The sequence below is a fragment of the Nanorana parkeri genome, unplaced genomic scaffold, assembly GCF_000935625.1.
Source record: "Nanorana parkeri isolate BGI_ZX_2015 unplaced genomic scaffold, ASM93562v1 scaffold559, whole genome shotgun sequence".
Lineage (NCBI taxonomy): Eukaryota > Metazoa > Chordata > Amphibia > Anura > Dicroglossidae > Nanorana > Nanorana parkeri.
Window position 1 is genome coordinate 258,316 of NW_017306827.1, and position 19,765 is coordinate 278,080.

The following is a 19,765-nucleotide window of genomic DNA, read 5'->3' on the forward strand; positions in this document are numbered from 1 at the left end:
ATAACAAATATTGTAAACTTTATAATTTGTGCCTCGTTAAGAAATGATGAAATTGAAGGGACGCAAAACTGTAAATAAGAGATTTAATGCCTGAAAATCTCAAGGCTTGTATTTTGGTTACGTTACTGCAACGTTCTGTACAAGACTGTACAATCTACTCTGCATTGCCACAACAGTGTTTTTAAAGGGGTAAATATCTAGGATCTAAACAGACAACTGAGGTTTCCCATATGAGCTGCAGAAAGAGATCGAGAAAGTCTCCAATCTTCTGACACTGCACTACACTGAACCCAGAAATGCTCAGTACTAAGCGTGACTTCATTCAGAAACTGGAGGTCCTGTTACCACCTCCTTCAGTTTCTGAATAATCTTATACAGGTTTCGTACTGAGCATCTCTGTGTTCATTCAGAAACTAAAGGAGATTGGTAAACATGTGATTACATGTCATTACTGATCTTCCCGCTCAGCATCTTTGAAAAAGTCACTGATGATAGTGGCATGATGACAAAATGCCAGACTCCTCACCAGAGAAAGGAGGAGAGAGAGCAGCAGTGGGGGCAGCATGGAGTAGGGGATCGGAGGGCACACAGCAGAGGAAGTGACAGGGACCAGAGCACATAGTGAGAGGGCACACAGTGAAATGCAGACAGCGGGTAGGGATGGTGGAGGGAGAAACTCACATTTTTCACAGTTGGCATTGATCAGCGGTCTGTCAGCAGCCTAACCCCATCATTCATGAATTGGCAAGAGTCCAGGGTATCACTTTGTTTTAAATTCACGGTGGCTATATTGACCATGAGCCTTATAGCCTAAGTGAATGCTGTAGTAGACGCAAGGGTTACTGAGCTAGTCTGCTGTAAGCAGTTTTACTGACATAACCCTTATTAATATATGTGTTTAATATTCCCAAATTGGAGCTGAAGAGGTGTTTTAAAGGCTTCAGGAAAGCTGCTCAAAGCTTGCCAAAAATATGGTGTTCACACTGCTCTTTTAGAAACTGAAGCCCGTGTGAACTAGGAATTAAGGGTTAAGGGCTAAGAGTTAGGACTATGAGAATTGAGTTTGTTTGTACAATCTCAAGCTGACTGCTTACCTTTTTTGAGGACTTCAGTTGGGCTATAAGACAAAAAACATTTGCACCTTCAAAGTATTAGATATGTTATGTTAATCAAATAGTAAAAGTCCCAGATAAATCCATTTAAGTTCCAGGCTGCAGTATTGTAAATGAGCAATAGTACAAAGGGAGAGGGCAAATCCTTATGCAAAGAACTGTGATCTGCTTCAAGTCTATGTGTAACCAGATCTGAGAAATGAATAGAATAGGTGCTTTGAACCCAGCTACATTAATCTGACCATAAAACAGCTCATGGGAAAATGGATCTAAAAATCTCTCATTTATGATGTCATGTAACATTATACAGAGTACACCTATTTCAGTCACAGCTCTATGGGCTCTCTTAGGCTACTGTTCTTACCACATACAATTATGCTCTAGGGCAAAACTGATTAAATGTCAACAAATCTGCTGGCAGGTTTCTGTTATGTGGGAATAAACTGGATTACCTGGATAAAACTCATGCAAACATGGGTAGAGCACACAAATTCTGTACCTTGTCCTTGGTGGCATTCAAACTCAACAATAACTACACAGCCACGGCACTGGCCTAGAAAACAAGATTCTAATTTCGTAACCTTTCTAAAAAAAAGAAAAGTCTGAATGAGAGCTGCATAACAGTTATACAGTCTTTTATGAAACCTCTTTACTATTATGAAAGCTAATTACTGCACATTAGCAAGAATTTTCCACGCGCTAAATTACTGGACCAGTTGTTGAAAAACAAATAGGATAGCACAAAATGACAGCAGTAAGATCAGCCATGTTTTGTCCAACGCCACTACTGGAAGCAATCTTTGTAAGAAAATATATTTCAAATATTTCAGGAAGAATTAGTTACACTACGAAGAAATCAGACAAATGTATATACAAATTAAAAAATCACGTAAAAGGAAGGAAGAGGGAAAAATGGGTCAACAGATATGTTTCTGGAGTACAGAAATAAGAGGTAAGAGTTGAGGGGAAACAGAATTTATGGGGCGGTAAGGAGCTCCACTTCCAATTCAAGCTGTCCACTTCATCAGCAGGAACAGTTGCCACATCCTTTAACGCTGTTAATGATCTCCTCCTGCAGTTTCTTTCGTTCCTCCTCTTTGGACATTTCTTGGCTACTTTTCTCAGATGCCTGGTTGCTGTGACTGTTTAAGACCCTGTTACTCTGCGTGTGCCACAGTTCAGAATAAAGGCTGTTGGGGTTTGCTAAGAGTCCGAAATGCGTCCCTCTCTCTGCAACTTTACCCTGCAGAAATAAATCACAGTCAAGCTAGAGTAAATTAACTCATTCTTTCTCTTGCATCAAGGTTAATTAGCATGTGCAGCCTTTATATCAAATTCAAACACAGGAAAATAATACATTACTGAAGCCAAGAACTTACTTATTACAATCATACTTTACAATTTCTATCATATACAGTCCTCCCACTACTGCCCTCTAGCTTATCTGTTCATATACTGGGTGTAGTGATGGCTGATTCTCCACTGCCTCTACTGTGGGTGAACAGCTCATAAACACCAAATCATGCAGGCCTACATGGGACATTGGTAAATAAAAATGGGCTACAATTTTATCAATGGCTACATCTAAAGTAAATCTATGTAGGGATGTAGAGGTCAGAGATGCAGCAAATGGATTAGACCAAAACTTTCTCCACAGACTAACAGTTCACCCATGGCTCGATTGCCATGCAGAACAAGTGAATCACAATTAACAGAGCATCAAGACAATACAATATAGAATACATTAAATCACAGTGAAAGAAAAGGACTTAAAACCCCTCAGCACAGTCCCCTATAAAGCTTTAAAAAATACAATATTTATAAGGGTACGTCACCAGTGATGTGTCCAATGTCATAGTTGGAGTAAATGATTTAGTACAAAACAGCTAGTATGGGCTTTTAAAGAGATGCTCATCTTAAAGCAGAACTACACTCATCAATTCAACAGGTTTCCAAAAATACGCTCCAATTAGAAATGTTAATTAACTGCCAATACATTGTAATCAAACATTCCTCAAACATGCCCTCATATGGCCAATATCATAGTTGGCCATGTTTGCAGCACCATGACAAATGCAGATCTTAACAAAAGCTAAGACAGAACTGTCCTCACCACATAAGAGTATATGAGGATTTAAACATGCCAGTTTATAATATTGTGATTTCTGGAAAATAAAAATCACAGGAAGCCTAAAGCTCATTATTACTCTCAGCTGTCCATAAGCTTTTTATACTGTATATGTGAAATGACTAATGCTTAGGCTTCTCTCCCCTTCTCTCTGCTGTAAGTGCCTACTGCTGTGAGAAAAGGCTGAGTGCTGACAGAACACTAAACATTTATAATTTGCTGCCTGTTAGTTTTGGGGAACCCATTAGTTAGGAGTTGCCCTGATTTTATTTGGTGGCTCAGATGACCATATGTTTTGCTTGTTTGTTTTATTATATGGACTGAGTGTAACAAAGCCCTCCAGCATTGAAAAGTGTGTTTGCTGTCTTGCTGACAGTGCAGGACCAATCTGCTTAGACTGTTACTTGGTGTCCCTGTCTTGTGCATGGTTTGCCACTGCCAATGCTAGTTGAACATTTCCCCCTTGCAAACTTCTGACCACTCACAGAATAATGAGCTCCAGCACCTTATCCACGTTGCAGTTCAAACAAAGGTATGTGGCACCACGGAATGCCCTTTGCCAATGCTTCTCTTTTATTTGCAAATATATCATAAATAGCAGTTACCAGGAGCAACAGTCTGGGGTGACAAATCCTTCATCAGGTCAACGTGTAACTGGTATGAAGATCAGTAACAGTTTATATATCCCACACAGGAAATACATCCCTAAACATAACTACTAAGCAATCCCCTAATACAGGAGCAGTAAGGTAATTGATCTGCATCAGCTGATACATTGTTAACTCTTTCTCATCAAACCAGAAGTCTGAATTTTCACCTCCACCTAAATCTGTAAAAACAATCAATCAAGACCCTATCAGGAGAACCAAGGAATAAAGATAAACCAATAATGTAAGGCTAGATGGAACCCAGCGTATTTATTCTGTGGATCCACCACACCTTACATTTTTTTTTATTGAAATATCCCATCTTCACTCTTAATCGACCTCGGTATATGATTCAAAATGAGAACGTTTGAGTCCTTGCTCTGAAAAGTGTTAAGGGACTGGAAGTGCATTTCTAAATTGAATTATTTCTTTCTATTATTTGTGTTTTCCCAAAATGTAATATATGGTTTGGGGATGAATTAACATAGCACCTTTCTGTATGAGTGGGCACTGTATGCAGCTGAGTATGACTCCTTATTCCTGGGGAGCGATGCCTCAATAGCTGGATTCCTTGGAATGTCCGAAAGCACAATCCAATCCTGAAAGGATCCACTATGCCCTAAAAAGCCTGTAATGACAACTTATGTAACTCCTCAGTGTATAGATAAGCACTTCCTAAGCCTCACCGGATGACAATAACCTTATCACTAAATGTGTGAAACTTTGATACTAAAGGATTTTCTATGTCTTGTTATTTAACCTTTTCTTTCTGGTACATGGGTTCTCAATTATCTCTAGCTCACCCTGTAATAGTTGCACAGGGGAACATCTTATTTGGAATTTCCCCAGCAAATCCTCCAATTGAGATTATATCTTCCCTGGATCGCTTGCGATCTTTACCACACATCATTTGGCTACATACCACTGATTGGAAGACATGTAGAGGGTGAAAGCTGATGAATAATAAAATATGTTTTAATCTGTAGGTTTTGAATACAGATCCGAACTCAGACCCATTCCATGTTACCAACAGTCCAAAAAAGTGACACTGGAAGCATAATTTACAATTCTGAACTTGATCATCTCAACCTGTAAATTCAAGTATTGACTGTATTGCAATAAGGACTCAACATTGCCCTGCCATATCATGGAGATGTAATTAATATAGCTCAAACAACTCACACAGTGGTTGGTGAATGCCAAAATGGAAAAAACAAAAACTCATGCATGTAGGCCCCTATGCAAATGCCAGAGCCACATTTGAACCCAATGAGATTCCACAACACTGCAGATAGAATGTTTCCTTACAGAAAAAAAAAAATCAGCAAAATAGAATTTTTATATTGTCCTTAAAATTCTTTTCTTTGAGTCAATTGATTGGAAGACACAGGAAGTCGTATTCTGTTGAGTTATACTGCGGTCTACAGAAGGACTGGACACCGGCAATAAAAAAAAATAAAAAATCTGTAGGCTAGCCCAGGATAACCCCTCCTAGTGTCAGCATGCCGCCGTTTGAAGCAAGCAATACCAAGAGCATGATCACAAACACAGAAGGTTGAAACCTGTGTCCCTCAATAGACTTCAAGATTTCGGAGTCCATTAACTTTTGTGGTAACTACAAATATCCTATTTTCTTTTACTTCCATTTAGGGACAGAGGAAGTCTTTTACTGTTGGATGTCCAAAAACAGCCCAATTGAGGGGCGGGTAACAGCAAACAACCACTAACAGGTCCAACATGAACAAAACTAGGGACTGTGTGGAGCTCAAGAGCCACCTGAAGGACCAGTGCACCTTAAGCTGGCACCGCATAAGTGCAAACCCCTCAACTGGTAACAATAGGTGATAAGTAAGTAGGGGAAACTAAGCCCGATGCCAGAAGAGAATGCCTACAACTAGTGAGGATACAACATGGGAGAGAACCCCAAATCATAGATCAGAACTTAGAAACAGGTCCACATAAGCCATCCAGAAAGGTGGAATAAAAAATAGGATTTTTGTACTTACCATAAGCTCTGTCCATTCAGAGACACATAATTTCATATACAGTTCAGTTTTGCTGCCACCTCTAGGAGTAATGAAAACTGGCAAACAGAAAAATTGTAAGCCGGCCCCCATAACCCCTTAGCTAACCAGCAGACTTCAGTTTTGTGGGAAAGCAGAGAGGTGAGATCTCTGTCTCTTTGGACTCCAAGAAATATATTTTTGTGGTAAATACAAAAATCTAATTTTCTTTCTTGTCATATACCCAGCAATTGGGTCCTACTCAAGCAACCACAAAGTCCTTCAGACGTACCCAATCCCCAATAGGGTACACCTGCAGCAGGAACTAAGCAAGTTCCTCCTGCTGACCGTCCAGATGGGCAGAGTCCTCCAGTGATCATTTCTGCCTGCCACACGAGAGGAGGAGCAAGCAGGTAAGCACCCCCCTCCTTTGGTGTGGAGACCACTAGCTGAGGAGAGAGAACTTTCTTTAGTCCCCTCTGAGCCTTAGCGAAGAGGAGTTGCATCTGTGCAGCAGTAAAGCAACTAGCCACAAATGTGAGGCATGGCCTCAGGTACTCTCAAAGCCAGGCAGCTGGTGGTGCCAGGGTTACTGGAGGTGGGCAGTTGAGATAGACCCTGTAAGTTATAAAGAATTGAGCCTGACTGACTCGTTTGGATAGTCCTGTTTTGTACTTCAGAGAAGATGATGGCTTTAGACATCATACGCAGTACTCCTTTCTTAACATATAAGCCCAGATATTTTACTGATAGACCTGTCTTGCATGCAGTCAAGATCACTAACCGTATAATCCAACTATCTTTTCAAAGGCAAATCTTAAAACACTAGAAAAAAGAAAAGATTTTAAAAGAATGTATTGTAATGGTAGTATTATAACAATTACAAAAAAGGGTAGAGGTTTGTTCATGCGTAGACAGCAGTAACAGTGGAATTTCTTTGTCTTCCCATTCCAGTGCTGCCATGTGTCTGAGTGTCTGATCATGCTGTCTTCCTAAGGGGCTAGTGTGAATGCCATACCAGCAGGAAACAATGTATAACAGCAGGAATGTGGCTCTAAAACAAGATGCACTATCCACACATCTAACAAAAAGATAGTGATGTAATGCCTCTACAGACTAATATACCTACAATACACCACATAGCACACAAACACGCTCATCAGATTTCTGCTATCACATTACAACTGTCACTGGCAGATCAAAAATCATATATATTATAATTTGGAAACATATGGAAAACTGTAGGTAACAGATCTCACTTGTCCCTAAAACAAGAACGAAAGTGTGCATAGACATCCCCACAAGGCTGTGGTGTTAGCAGGGCAAGACATGCATTATGCCTTTACTGTCAATTTAATTTGGCGACAGATGTCCTTAATATAAAAAGCAACAGAGATTAGGATAGGAGCAAAATTATGTACTGTATGACCATTGGCAGACATTTCTCATCCTGTTATTAAGGACATAAACTGCAAATGAAATAAGCCAAACCTCAGTGTTATTTCAGGTTTTTAACCATCATAAAGTACCTTTGCTTAGGTTCATAAGCAAACCTTCCCTGACTTCTGGTGCCATTTCATTCACATAAATGATATGCCATTTACGGTGTCAGATGCCTGCATCCTCCACCACTTTCACCAACCTTGGAACAGGATGGAGAATGTAAGGATCCAACACACCAGGAAGTTTGTCAGATATCAAGATTATTTGGGCTACGTAGCTCTCCAGCAAAGCAAAGATACCACATACTGGACCAGACCAGGTAAGTATAAAGCCTTTTCCAACGTTTGTTTTAGTTTTGTTTTCTGCGACAGGGATGCTTTAGGTTTTTATGGCAATTAAAGAACACTGTATTAACTACTGACCAGACAGGGTTAATAAAAAAATAAGGAGACATCTATAGATCTGGAAAGCCACAGCTTTTGCTCATGATAAAACAAGTAGCTGTGAGCCAGGGCATCTGCTTGAAGTAAGAGTTGGCTACCAGAAAGGAATAATGGCCACTAAACAGATTGGAAGTGGGAGAAGACATCTGCATAATTAACACCTTTGCTGCTGAAGAGATCCATCTAACTCTGCAAACACATTCTAGAAACCTACTTCCTCTCTAAGTCTCTTTACTTCCATAGCCCTGCTGAATGTTTATAGTTTATTAGTCTTTTTATACTAAAACATTTTACTACCCCATATTTGTATAATCCAACAATTTACATATGGCTGCAAATTGTGTAAAGGTTTCATGAGAATAACAAACAGAGGGATGTGTACAAAGATATGCCAAGAGCAGTAATGTGTAATCCTTCATTGTCTAATACACAGGCCGGTGAAAAGGGGGGGGGGGGTTCTCATCCAGTGTTCCTGACCTAACCTTGCTGCAGTTGCAGGAGAGTTGCAGCTGTGCTGGTATTGGCACAGTGCGGTGCTCACAAAACTGACTGCACAGCCAAACTACATCATTTTCAGAACATACAATGAGGGACATTTATCAAAACTGGAGCAGCTCTGCATGGCAACCAACCAATCAGCTTCCCTTTTTCATTTTAAAATCTTCACTGAACAAACTGAAGAGCGGAGGTGATTGGTTGCTGTGCACAGCTGCTCCAGTTTTGACAAATTCCCCTCAATGTATATTCAAGTGACATGAGGATTATGTGATCTGCAGCAAACCGCAGGGAATCACATCTGGACCATCATTTTTTTTTTCCCTGCTGTTTGTGAAAGAATGAAGACACCTGTGTGTACATTTCCAATTAGGTATCCACTGGTGCCTTCGTGAACTAACAATATGATCAGCCAGGAAATCTCACTGACTGATTTTTTTTAAAAACCTGAATGTTTACCAAGACTCCTGGAGTAAGTTATGTGTCCAGTTGCATCATTTCTTTTAAAGGTATATCCAGCGACAACGTCAGTCTTTGAACTGTTGTTAATTCTATTTCTTAAAAATGTAGGAAGAAAATGGCAACACAAAGAAGGTCTTCTATTCTTTTTACTCCTCGGTCCACGTGAAACTGAGCATTACATTTTCTCTTATGTTTAAAAACTATAATCTGCTGAGGTTATGTTTTTGATGCTTTTTAACATTTTACACTACAGTCGATAAACAACATATATAAAAAAACTCCACAGGATCCCGTGTCATTCTGATGTTTAAGACCAATTCCAGTATTTTAAAAGAAAAGATGATTAAGTTCCCTTTTGTTTCCTTCAGTCTTGCAGTGCTAGAGTGTGAGAAGAGTAGAGAGATGTAAACACATGACACAGTAGTGACATTTGTGTGTTGCTCTAGGCCTTCAAATTCCACAAAGGTTTGGAAAGATCTTATTTAAAGGCCATCTTGAAAGGTCTATGGGCGTGATGTTGGGCTTTATTTGTTAAATATATGCATGCCTCTTGCCCAGTTCATACACTTACACACTCCCAATCACAATGTGGGCGTCTCCACGCTCTGAAACACCACATAATATAATGATGCATAATGACGCAAGTCACGTGGATGAGCACTACAGGAGGTGTGGCCAGAACTCCTAATGGATAGAGGAAGTGGTTGAATGATGCTGGACATCATTAAGCTTGGTAAGAGGCACTGGATGGGACAAGACTGGCTATGTCTGTATAGCATGAAAAGGAAAGTACGTAAAGTGCTGAAAGCTACTTTAGAGGTACCAGCATGTCTACTAGCATAAGAAGTTAGAAATCTGCATTGTAGTTCGGCTTTATTCTTTTTTTTTTTTTTTTTAAGGTGGCCTAAAAGCTGAATGAAACTGCAAGAACTGTTTTGTAGAAGGAAAAAAAGTCTGCTCCAAGATGGATGCATACTGCTAATGTTTTGTGTCAGTCTTTACTCCTCGCTTTCTACAGGTTCTACAGCTAAGCTTTGACTGAGACAGACCATTCTATAAAAAATAAATATTCACCTAACTTATCCATTATACAAGTTATTTAGGTACTGCTTACCTGATCCAGCACTATAATTTCATCTGCATCAACGATGGTAGACAACCTGTGAGCGATGAACACAGAGGTCCTGTGTTTTACTATATCACGCATCGAGCTGAGAATATTCTGTCAAATGAAAAGAATGATGTAAAACAAGGACTTCACAGGTAAACCATCAGACCGAATTAAGGCAAAATGTATCTTTACTACTGAACCAGTACCCTAAACATGCATGTATTGTTACATCCTGCCAGTGAGATTATGTAATTAGGAAAAAAGTCACAATGCACTAAAATCTTCAGTTTCATATGGAGACTTTACTATCTAGAAGTACAATCAAAAGCAGGAATTTTCGATGCTCCTCAGCTCCATTTAGTGGCGGTAGTGCCAAAGAGAACCTCATTCGCCCAGTATGGTAGGTGGACGATTTATAAATCAACCCCTTACTGTCCTTCAAATGCTGTCTGCATTCTTAAGCTGGGAGATAGTGTGTGTGAGATCAGACAATTAGCAGTCCAAGTGTCACACACGTTTCTCCTCCTGACAAGATTCTTTTGAATCTCTGGGACAAATGACACTGATCTATTATAAAATAAAACTATGCCTCTTGTGTCCAATACATTGTTAACAGCCAAATGCATAGACCAAATATTTACATAAAGTGCACTTGTGCCCAGACTATGGACATTCACATGGGGGAATTTATTACAACTGGAGCAGACAAAATCTGAAGCAGTTGCCTATGGCAACCAATCAGCTTCTCTCTTCAGTTTGTTCAGTGAAGATTTGAAAATGAAAGAGAGAAGCTGATTGGTTGCCATGCACGGCTGCTCCAGATTTTGTCTGCTTCAGTTGTAATAAAATTTCCCCTCCCAGTATTTATACCTTCTTTACAAGCAAAAAAAGGGGCTTTAAAACAAGCACTCACTGACCTCTAGCTGTATGTAGTATAAAGTAATTCGCTGTCAAAGTTCACAACAGAGATTCTAAAAGGTGAGTTTCAGGCAGATTCTAACAGCTCTAAAACACCTAAAGACTGTCAGACTGCTAAGTTCTGCTCTCAGTAGAAACTAAATGGAGAAGAAGTTGTGATTTTAACGTCTGTACTGTGAAATTGAAAGCAGAGCTTCCCCACAATGTTTATAGATACAGGCATGAATGAGTGCTTGTGCTATAGTGCATTTACTGCTTCTTCAGAATATGTACTTTAGTGTGCATAGCCTAGGCACAGGTTCACTTTAACACAGCTGTATGTATGGCATCCAAAGGCAATAAGCAAACAATACTAATGGACACAATAGGTACTTAAACGTACAGTCATAACCTGGTATTACCGAGAAAGAGTTCCCCAAAGCTAGACTATAATCAGAAAGCATCCAACTACATTATATCACGGGATGGAATTCATTAGATCTCTCTGACTTCTTACAGCGTATACTCTCTACCTCGTTATCTAGAGATACTATGCTGGTCAACCTAGAAGCTTTTCCATTTCCTTACAATACCAGGCATTTCCATGTTACATATGCAACACAAAATATGCGCTCTGGCTAAACAGATTATGCAATGTAAGGGCTACACTAAATACTCGACTCTATGGGATAATCAGAATTATCCTAAACTACAAACTAGAGGGGTTTGATATGTGCGATAGATGCGGGGTTACTCAGTTTCAGTTTTTACAATTGCATTATGCAGTAACGACCTAAGCTTTGCTCTTGGAAATATGTGGATGCTCGCTTCTGTCACACTGCAGGCTCTGAATCTAAGAAGGAACTTATAGTAATGATTTACAAAACCCTAATACTCCAACATGGGAAAAGTCTTTCATTACCCTGCAGGATAGGATAGGAAGGTGAGTGGGTCAAGTATCTGATAAGGAATGGTCCAATGTTCTGTTAGTGTGGTCTCTGAGGTATTAATTTCTCCCATACAGAAATGATCATACCCCATTAAAATTACTCCAGTGGTCACGTAGAAATGACCCCATTTGTATAAGATATGACCTTGACTCTGGTACACTGTTGCATATGTTGTGAAAATGTCCTAAACATGTGGGATATTGGGGGAAAGTTACTCATACGATATACATGGTAGTGTATAGGCATAGAGGCCCGAGAAATTTCTCTAGTGTTAGCAAAACTTGTTGACAACCTTGGGCATTTCCCCCCTCAGTTAATTTTGGAATAACAAATTACTCAATTGGATCTTAGGTTCCTGGGTCAATGTCAGATGGGTTGCTCAAGTGTATAAAAGCAAAGTGGGACCTCATCTTGTCTTATCTGACCCCATTTTGTTCTCCTTCAGAAGGTCAGCCTTTATTATTTATATAGGGGTGAAAAAACGTGGTTACTCTTCTTTGTTTTAATTGCTCATTCTACCATTTGACCATTATGCTAATGATTATCCATCACTGTAATGAAACACAAATTGTTGACAAATCGTGTATTGGTTGCTGTATGGAGGTTTCAGTCTATATAATTTAATGGTGTTGTACAATTTATGAGGGATGCGCATTACCGTTTGTCAATAAAAAATAACCCATCTGATTAAAAGAAAAAAAAGAAGAAAGAGTAATTATTACAAAGCTAGTAATTCCACTTGCCTTTCAAGAAAAATCAAACACGTTAGTAAGATCATAACAGAATGAGGGGAATTTATCAAAACTAGAGCAGACAGAATTTGGAGTAGTTGCCCAGGGCAACCAATCAGCTTCTCTCTTCGATGTGTTGAGTTAAGATTTGAAAATGAAAGATAGAAACTGATTGGTTACCCTGCACAGCTACTCCAGATGTTCTCTGCTCCAATTTTGATAAATTCCTTTCAATGTATTTAACCTGTTAAAACCCTTTCCAACATTCTTTCGATTCAGCAATGTTTAAGATTTGAACGAGACCAGGAGGTTGATAGTTAATTACAAAGGAAAGACATTTCTATTTAATTTTCCTATGAGAAAATAACTGAACCAAAAACACTGTCACATTTATCAGATTAAATGGTGATAATTAACAGTTGTAAGGAACAACACCGTAAGAGTTATACATCATGTATTATATTACATTGTATGAAAACCTTTGGTGTCACCAGAGTAACCATATGTTTTATGCCTTTAAATTCAATTTATTTTACCTTAAAAAGGAAAAGCTTCCAACAGCCACTGTCACAAACATACATGACTGTGTTGATTTAGAGATGAGAACAATATCTGGCAATGAGCAATGTTTTTATGACCCTTTCACTACAGAAAAGCACGTACTGAAGTAAAGCTGCATTTTCAAATGTATGTCTATAAATAGGAAGTTATAGAACATTTCTCAGAACTTTTTTGTCGGGCAGAAAAACACAAAGACAGGCTGTTCAACACTGGCACAGAACTCTTTTTTTTTTTTTGGCAATATGTAATGAAAATGTGAAACTAAGTGTAATGTTATTGCTATAGCTATTTCATAAAAAAATTATCTATACTGCAAGCACTGTGGTTCAGTTCTAAAGTTAGTACAAGGAATCATTTAGGAGACTTTCCAGTGCAGGTAAGAAAATTAAAGAATTCTGCTTGCCAATTACAAAATCTCCATTTTGTTTTCTTTGCAATATTTTAATAATTAATTCTTACTCCAATGCAATAAGATTAGCTAATGAGTTCAAGGAGTAACATTTTAACAAATCCAGTGACACTGATGTTGTTCTCAGGATACCCCTCTCCTTGTGATATTTCTTTTTACCAAGCAATTACAGTTAATTGGGCAAAAATTCAAATCACTTTATGAGTTTTATTCACACAAAACATGACACACTAAACTCAGCATTTACACCTTAAAATTGCATTCAAGTACCTTAACTATTACCAAAAAGTAGCTTGTGCATCACTTGGCTGTAGATCCTCAAATCATCTCTGAATTCATGCGGACTCTGTCCTTCCTTCTGGAGGGCGAGTACTTTTGTTCCCCATGGTCCCTGTGTGTGTTGTAAAGTAGTCACCACTCCAAGCTCACTCCTGTGATAGACTACAATCTCACGTTCAGTTAGTTAATTTGTATTGAAGTTATAATCTGTCACGGGAGTGAGCTTGGAGCATTGTCTACTTTACAACACACACAGGGACCATGGGGAACAGAAGTAGCCCCGCCTCCAGAAGGAAGGACAGTGTCAGCACCAATTCAGAGATGATTTGAGGATCTACAGCTGAGTGATACACAAATAAAATACATTTTTGTTAATAGTTAAGGTACCTGAATGTATTTTTAACTCTTGAGTTTACGGTCACTTTAAGTCAATTGGTGTATGATTGAAAGGTGATGTTATCACCAAGGTTTACTGCAAGCAGAAATTGGAGATTTGCAGTCTATAAAGAATAATGAATAAGGTGAATTGTGGCAAAGCAGTACCCTGAAAATCTACCTTTTGCCTTGAGTTTCTCATGAACAGTTGCAGCACACCTCTTGACATGCAACACTGCCTAGGCACTGTTCCTGCAGCCGCATAGCTGTATATCTGAAGTGTTAAATAATCTAAGGCAGATCCTGTCCACTCCTGCCTCTGGCGATTGCTATTCCCATAAGAATTTTAGGGTCTTTCTTTGCAATTTAGTGACATTTGACTATTATGCTGCTCATTGCTCTTCCGAGAACCAGATGGAAAGGATGCTGTAGCTGAGGACCTGTAGGCAAGCCTCTTATTGCCGTTTCCCCTTCTCCCCCTGTGCTATGTGTTAAGTGCCTCCTTGTCCTCCTTTTGCATCTTGATGTTTCCCTCTCCTGGGCTGTTGCTTTCTATAGATCTGCCCCTTGTTAACCGGCTTCTACCAACGCTAGGTGTATCAGTGGATATGTTCTTCCTAACACCTCATCAGGTGGGATGAGTCTGGCATGAGAAAGCACAGCCCCACTCCTCTATTAACATTACTTTCACCACAGCAAAACACAGTGAGCCTATGGGTAACGCTAATGACTAGTCAATAGACCATTGCTTAGCTTCCACATTCTAGGTCCACTTTAAGTAGCTTTGGGTCCTAGCAGGTGTATTCTGTCAGTTCCTTTGTTTCTTTCTACATATGCCTTCACTGTCTTGTCTCCAACAGAGAGTTTTATAAACAATGAACTTACCTCCTCAGTAATGGAGTCCAAGGAAGAAGTGGCTTCATCATACAAAATAATTGGAGGGTTCTTTAACATTGCTCTGGCAATTGCCACCCGCTGCTTTTCTCCACCTTAGAAAAAGAATCAAAAATTATTAAATTGTTATGCAAACTTTATTAAGGTAAAAAATACATTCCCAAAATGCCATGATATACAGAACAGTAAAATGTTTCAAAAATATGCAAATGTATGCTTAAAAAGCAATCCTTGGGCTCCTGTCAAGTGGCATTCCCTAAGCTGAGATGATGCCATCAGTAATATTGTGTTGTATTACGTAAACCTTTAATAATAAAAAAACAAAAACAAATTGAGAGGCTGCTGCAAGGACTGAGCTGGATCAGACATTTGGGAACACAGCCAAGAAGTGGACAAGCATCTGGATTTGTGTAATCTGTAGACCAGTGTCTCAGTGCAAGACTGCTGAACCTAGATCAGTGGTTCTCAACCTGTGTAACCTCGGGACCCACATTTGTCCTTAGTCATTAAGTCAGCACCGCATGGACCCAAGTTGCACTGCACTGGAGCGCACGGCATTGCGGTACCGCACATTCCGGTACAAGTGATTGAACTGTGGTTGAGAGGTGCATTTGGTGTGCCAGTCAAATGAATGGCAATGCAACTCCTGTACCAGTAGGCGCAATTGCGTGGTACACAGTGTGTTAATTGCATGGGACTGTGTGATTAACGCACTGTACTAGTGTGAACGGGTCCTCAAAATTACTGACAGACACACACAACCACAGACACAATCTCACACACTTCTAAGCAGACTCAGATGTGCTGTTCAAGCTCTTTTGAAGAAGCACATAGAAATGGGCAACGTTGAGGACCATGGACGCAGTGGTGAGCCAAGGAAACTTAATGCAGCAGATGAAAGTCACATCATGCTTACTTCCCTTCGACATCAGATGATGTCCAGCAGTGCCATCAACACCAAACTGACGGTAACCAGTGGGACCCAGGTACACCCAACTACTGTCTGAAGAAGTCTGGCCAGAAGTGGTCTTCATGGAAGTATTGCAGACAAAAAGTCATACCTCCGACGTGGAAATGCTAAGCGACTCAACTATGCACGACAACATAGGGACTGGGGTGCAGAAAAATGGGTGCAGGTGCTCTGGACTGATGAGTCAAATTTTAAAATATTTTGCTGAAGTAGGAGGCAGTTTGTGCGCCAAAGGGCTGGAGCGCGGTACAATAATGAGTGTCTGCGGCAACAGTGAAGCATGGTGGAGGTTCCTTGTAAGTCTGGGGCAGCATTTCTGCAAATGGAGTTGGAGATTTGGTCAAGATCAATGGTGTCCTCAATGCTGAGAAATACCAGCAGATACTTATCCATCATGCCATACCATCAGGGCGGCGTGTGATTGTCCCCAAATGTATTCTGCTGCAGGACAGTGACCCCAAACATACAGCCAATGTCATTAAGAACGATCTTCAGTGTAAGGAAGTACAAGGAGTCCTGGAAGTGAGGGTTTGGCCCCCACAGAGCCATGTTCTCAACATCATAGAGTCTGTTTGTGATTACATGGAGACAGAAGGATTTGAGGCAGCCTACATCCACAGAAGATTTGTGGTTAGTTCTCCAAGATGTTTGGAGCAACCTACCTGCCGAGTTCCTTCAAAAACTATGTGCAAGTGGACCTAGAAGAATTGAAGCCAAAGGATGATCACACCAATAATTGATTTGATTTGGATTTCTCTTCTGATCATTTATTTCCCATTTGTTAATTGATAAAAATAAACTATACACAATTTTTTTTTTCTAAAAGCATTCTTACTTTACAGCATTTTTCACACCTGCCTAAAACTTCTGCACAGTAATATATTGTGTATGTGTGTATATATATGGATATGGTGCTATGGATGCTTTAGGCAAATACCTGCAAGTTCCAGCTAAGGCATTAGCAGCACCACAGAATCACATATGCAAAGTTGTAAGCACACATGGAATGGATCTACAGACATACAGATATTCCTAAAGATTCAGCCATTGGAAATAGTAGCACATGCATTTCTTAAACAAACTCATTGAAAGAAAATGGAGTGGATCCTACTTGTCATCTTGTCCATGCATGTGATCATTCCAGTACAACCATAGTTTCCGATGATGCAGCTGAGTCATCGTTCTTTCCCTGGAGTCACAAGACCAGGAGGCTAAGCAAGTGTTCAACCTGCCGCACCGAAACTCCAAGGCTATGGGGGAGGCTTCCCTTAGAAGATTGCATTTAGCCACCTGAACAAAGGGAACTTCGCAACAGGAGAGGCTGAACCTGTGCGGCAGGCCAGAAGAAACCAGCAAGGTGAGGGCAAAAACTCAAACATATTTCTTAGTAAAACCGGCTTGAGCAGTGAGGACAGAAAAAAGAATGGTGGCCTACACACACACACACAATCACACCATAACAGAGAAATTTACAAAAGTGTTTCAGAATACTATCGATACCACGTCTACCTAAACATAACTTGCATTTTAGACTTAGCAGTGCATTTAATGTAAATTTGTTGACCTAATTTTACAAACAAGCCCAACATGAAACGATGCAATGGATACTACAGCCCACCCTAAAAAGCAATCCAAAACTGTTAAATGTCCAGGGCACAAGCAGCAAGTTGCTTACAAAAACCCAGTTACAGAAAATAGTAACTCATTTAAATCAAACAAGCTTTCATGAATCATGAATAAACAGCTAATCCCACATCTAGGCCTCAACAGTGTGAGGCAAAGACAGAACAGCAATGATTTATTTAGCCTTTGATAAGAAATAGTATTCAAGCCACCAAGTGGGCAGTGTGCCCAGTAACAAGCACATCCCAGAGGGTAACATTTTTTGCTGCGCTTCTCAGAAACCCTCTGTGACTCAAGACACATAATTTAATTACACACAAAAGTTACTTAACACCAAAGAGTTTATTGAAGGGTCCTCTTATCTAAGCTATTGTAACCATATAAAATAAGAAGAAATCTTAATTTTCGCTTACCAAACAAGCAGCTCCAGCAAAAAGCATCACATATTACTGGTCTATCCTTATTATTTAAATGTTATTGCTTTATTTTTTAACTAATGGAAATCACTTGTAAACACTGTTTTTAGGGTGGACTTTACCTGATAATTTGAGTCCTCGTTCTCCTACTTGGGTGTTGTAACCATGAGGCATCCGGAGAATAGCATCGTGCAGTCCTGCTAACTTAGCTATGTCATACACTTCTTCTGGTGAGGCATTAATATTTCCATACATCAAGTTATAATACAGTGTGTTATGAAAAAGGACAGCATCCTATAGAAGAAAAAATATAATTTAATAAGCAGTGAAACCTCTCCCCAAAGTTAAAATTATATATAACAGTTGAGCCTGTCCTCAAAAATGCTCCTATTTCAGGCAGTTATGGGTAAGCAATGTAAAGGGCCCACAAAAATAGCCACCTAACCCCTAGGGGGTTACACCTAAATAGATTGTAGATTTTTACACTGATAAGGTCCCATGTCAAGGGCTATTTGTTGAAGGGGTTTTCTCCCCATGGTGGACCCTTCACTGGTACTGATAGCTATGGACCTCATTGTAGAGTGCTCAAACACATTACATATACACACACACAAATAACGCACCGATACCAAATATTTGGGCGAATTTTGCCCAAATGCTGATACTTACCTCTGATACCGGTATTTCCGCTTAAAGGGAGATCTCCCTCTGACCGGCAGAGCATGGAGCCGGCTTCCTTTCCAATCAGGACGCCAGGAGGTGGGTTATGACTGATTGGCTAGAAAGCCGGCTTTACTTGTTGCCAGGCAGCCTGGCTTCCTAACCAATCAGGAAGCCGGGCGGCACATAATGACCCCCCAATCAGGAAGCCGGGTGGCGGGTCATGACGTCCCTCCCAGGCTTCTTGATTGGCTGGAAAGCCTGCTTCACTTGTTGGTAGGCAGCCTGGCTTCCTAACCAATCAGGAAGCCGGGTGGCGGGTCATGACGTCCCTCCCAGGCTTCTTGATTGGCTGGAAAGCCTGCTTCACTTGTTGGTAGGCAGCCTGGCTTCCTGACCAATCAGGGAGCCGGACAGCACTTCATGACTCATCGCCCCGCTTCCTGATTGATCAGAAATACAGGCAACATCGGCAAGTAAAGCCAGTGTTCTTTCACTAGAACACCGGCTTCACAGGAAATCAAGAACGTTGGGCGACATGTCATGATCCCCTGCCCAACTTCCTGATAATCGGGCACCGGTACTCGGCATCAGCTAGTACCAGGAAAAAAAATATCAGTGCTCGAAAAACCGGTAACAGTGCATCCCTTTTATATAAACATACATACATACATACAGTGATGGCAAAAATTGTGGACACTTTTTGAAATGTTTATGTTTTGTAACTTTGCAGGCTTATAGGAAATGTTATTTTGTACCCAAAGCAAGTGTTTATATGTAATTTTAAAAGACAATGTAATGCTAAATTCAATACAAAACAAAATGCAAATTGTATGCAGTACAAAAAACGTTATGCAGGGAACACCGCAATCATGCTGAATATACTGTAATACACTTATGGTTTCAATATACTATCAGTATTTAGTAGGGTAGCCTTTAAAACCGCATCACAGCGACATCTCATTGAGCCACAAAGTGTTTGAAGCTCTACCTTCGTTATTATGTGGTGCCAGGAAGCAATTATAGCCTTAATTATTTGATGGACGCCTATATCATACAAGACTTTATAAAATTTCAAAAAGTGTCCACAATTTTTGCCACCTGTGTGATATATATATATATGTATGTATATTTTATATATATAGATATATATATA

The 19,765-nt window shown here is 39.9% G+C and overlaps 1 protein-coding gene across 1 annotated transcript in view; it reads right to left on the minus strand.

Annotated features, from left to right (window-relative positions):
• Nucleotides 1-1,708: 1,708 nt before the first annotated feature.
• Nucleotides 1,709-19,765, minus strand: part of ABCB7 (ATP binding cassette subfamily B member 7) — a 96,134-nt gene continuing 78,077 nt past the window's right edge. Inside the window, exons 13-16 of the mRNA XM_018562070.1 lie at nucleotides 18,072-18,243; nucleotides 14,932-15,035; nucleotides 9,848-9,955; nucleotides 1,709-2,355 (exon numbers count right to left, since the gene is read on the minus strand). Of these exons, the coding sequence (XP_018417572.1) occupies nucleotides 2,137-2,355; nucleotides 9,848-9,955; nucleotides 14,932-15,035; nucleotides 18,072-18,243 (603 nt within the window). The 3' untranslated portion in view covers nucleotides 1,709-2,136. The remainder of the gene's footprint in view (nucleotides 2,356-9,847; nucleotides 9,956-14,931; nucleotides 15,036-18,071; nucleotides 18,244-19,765) is intronic.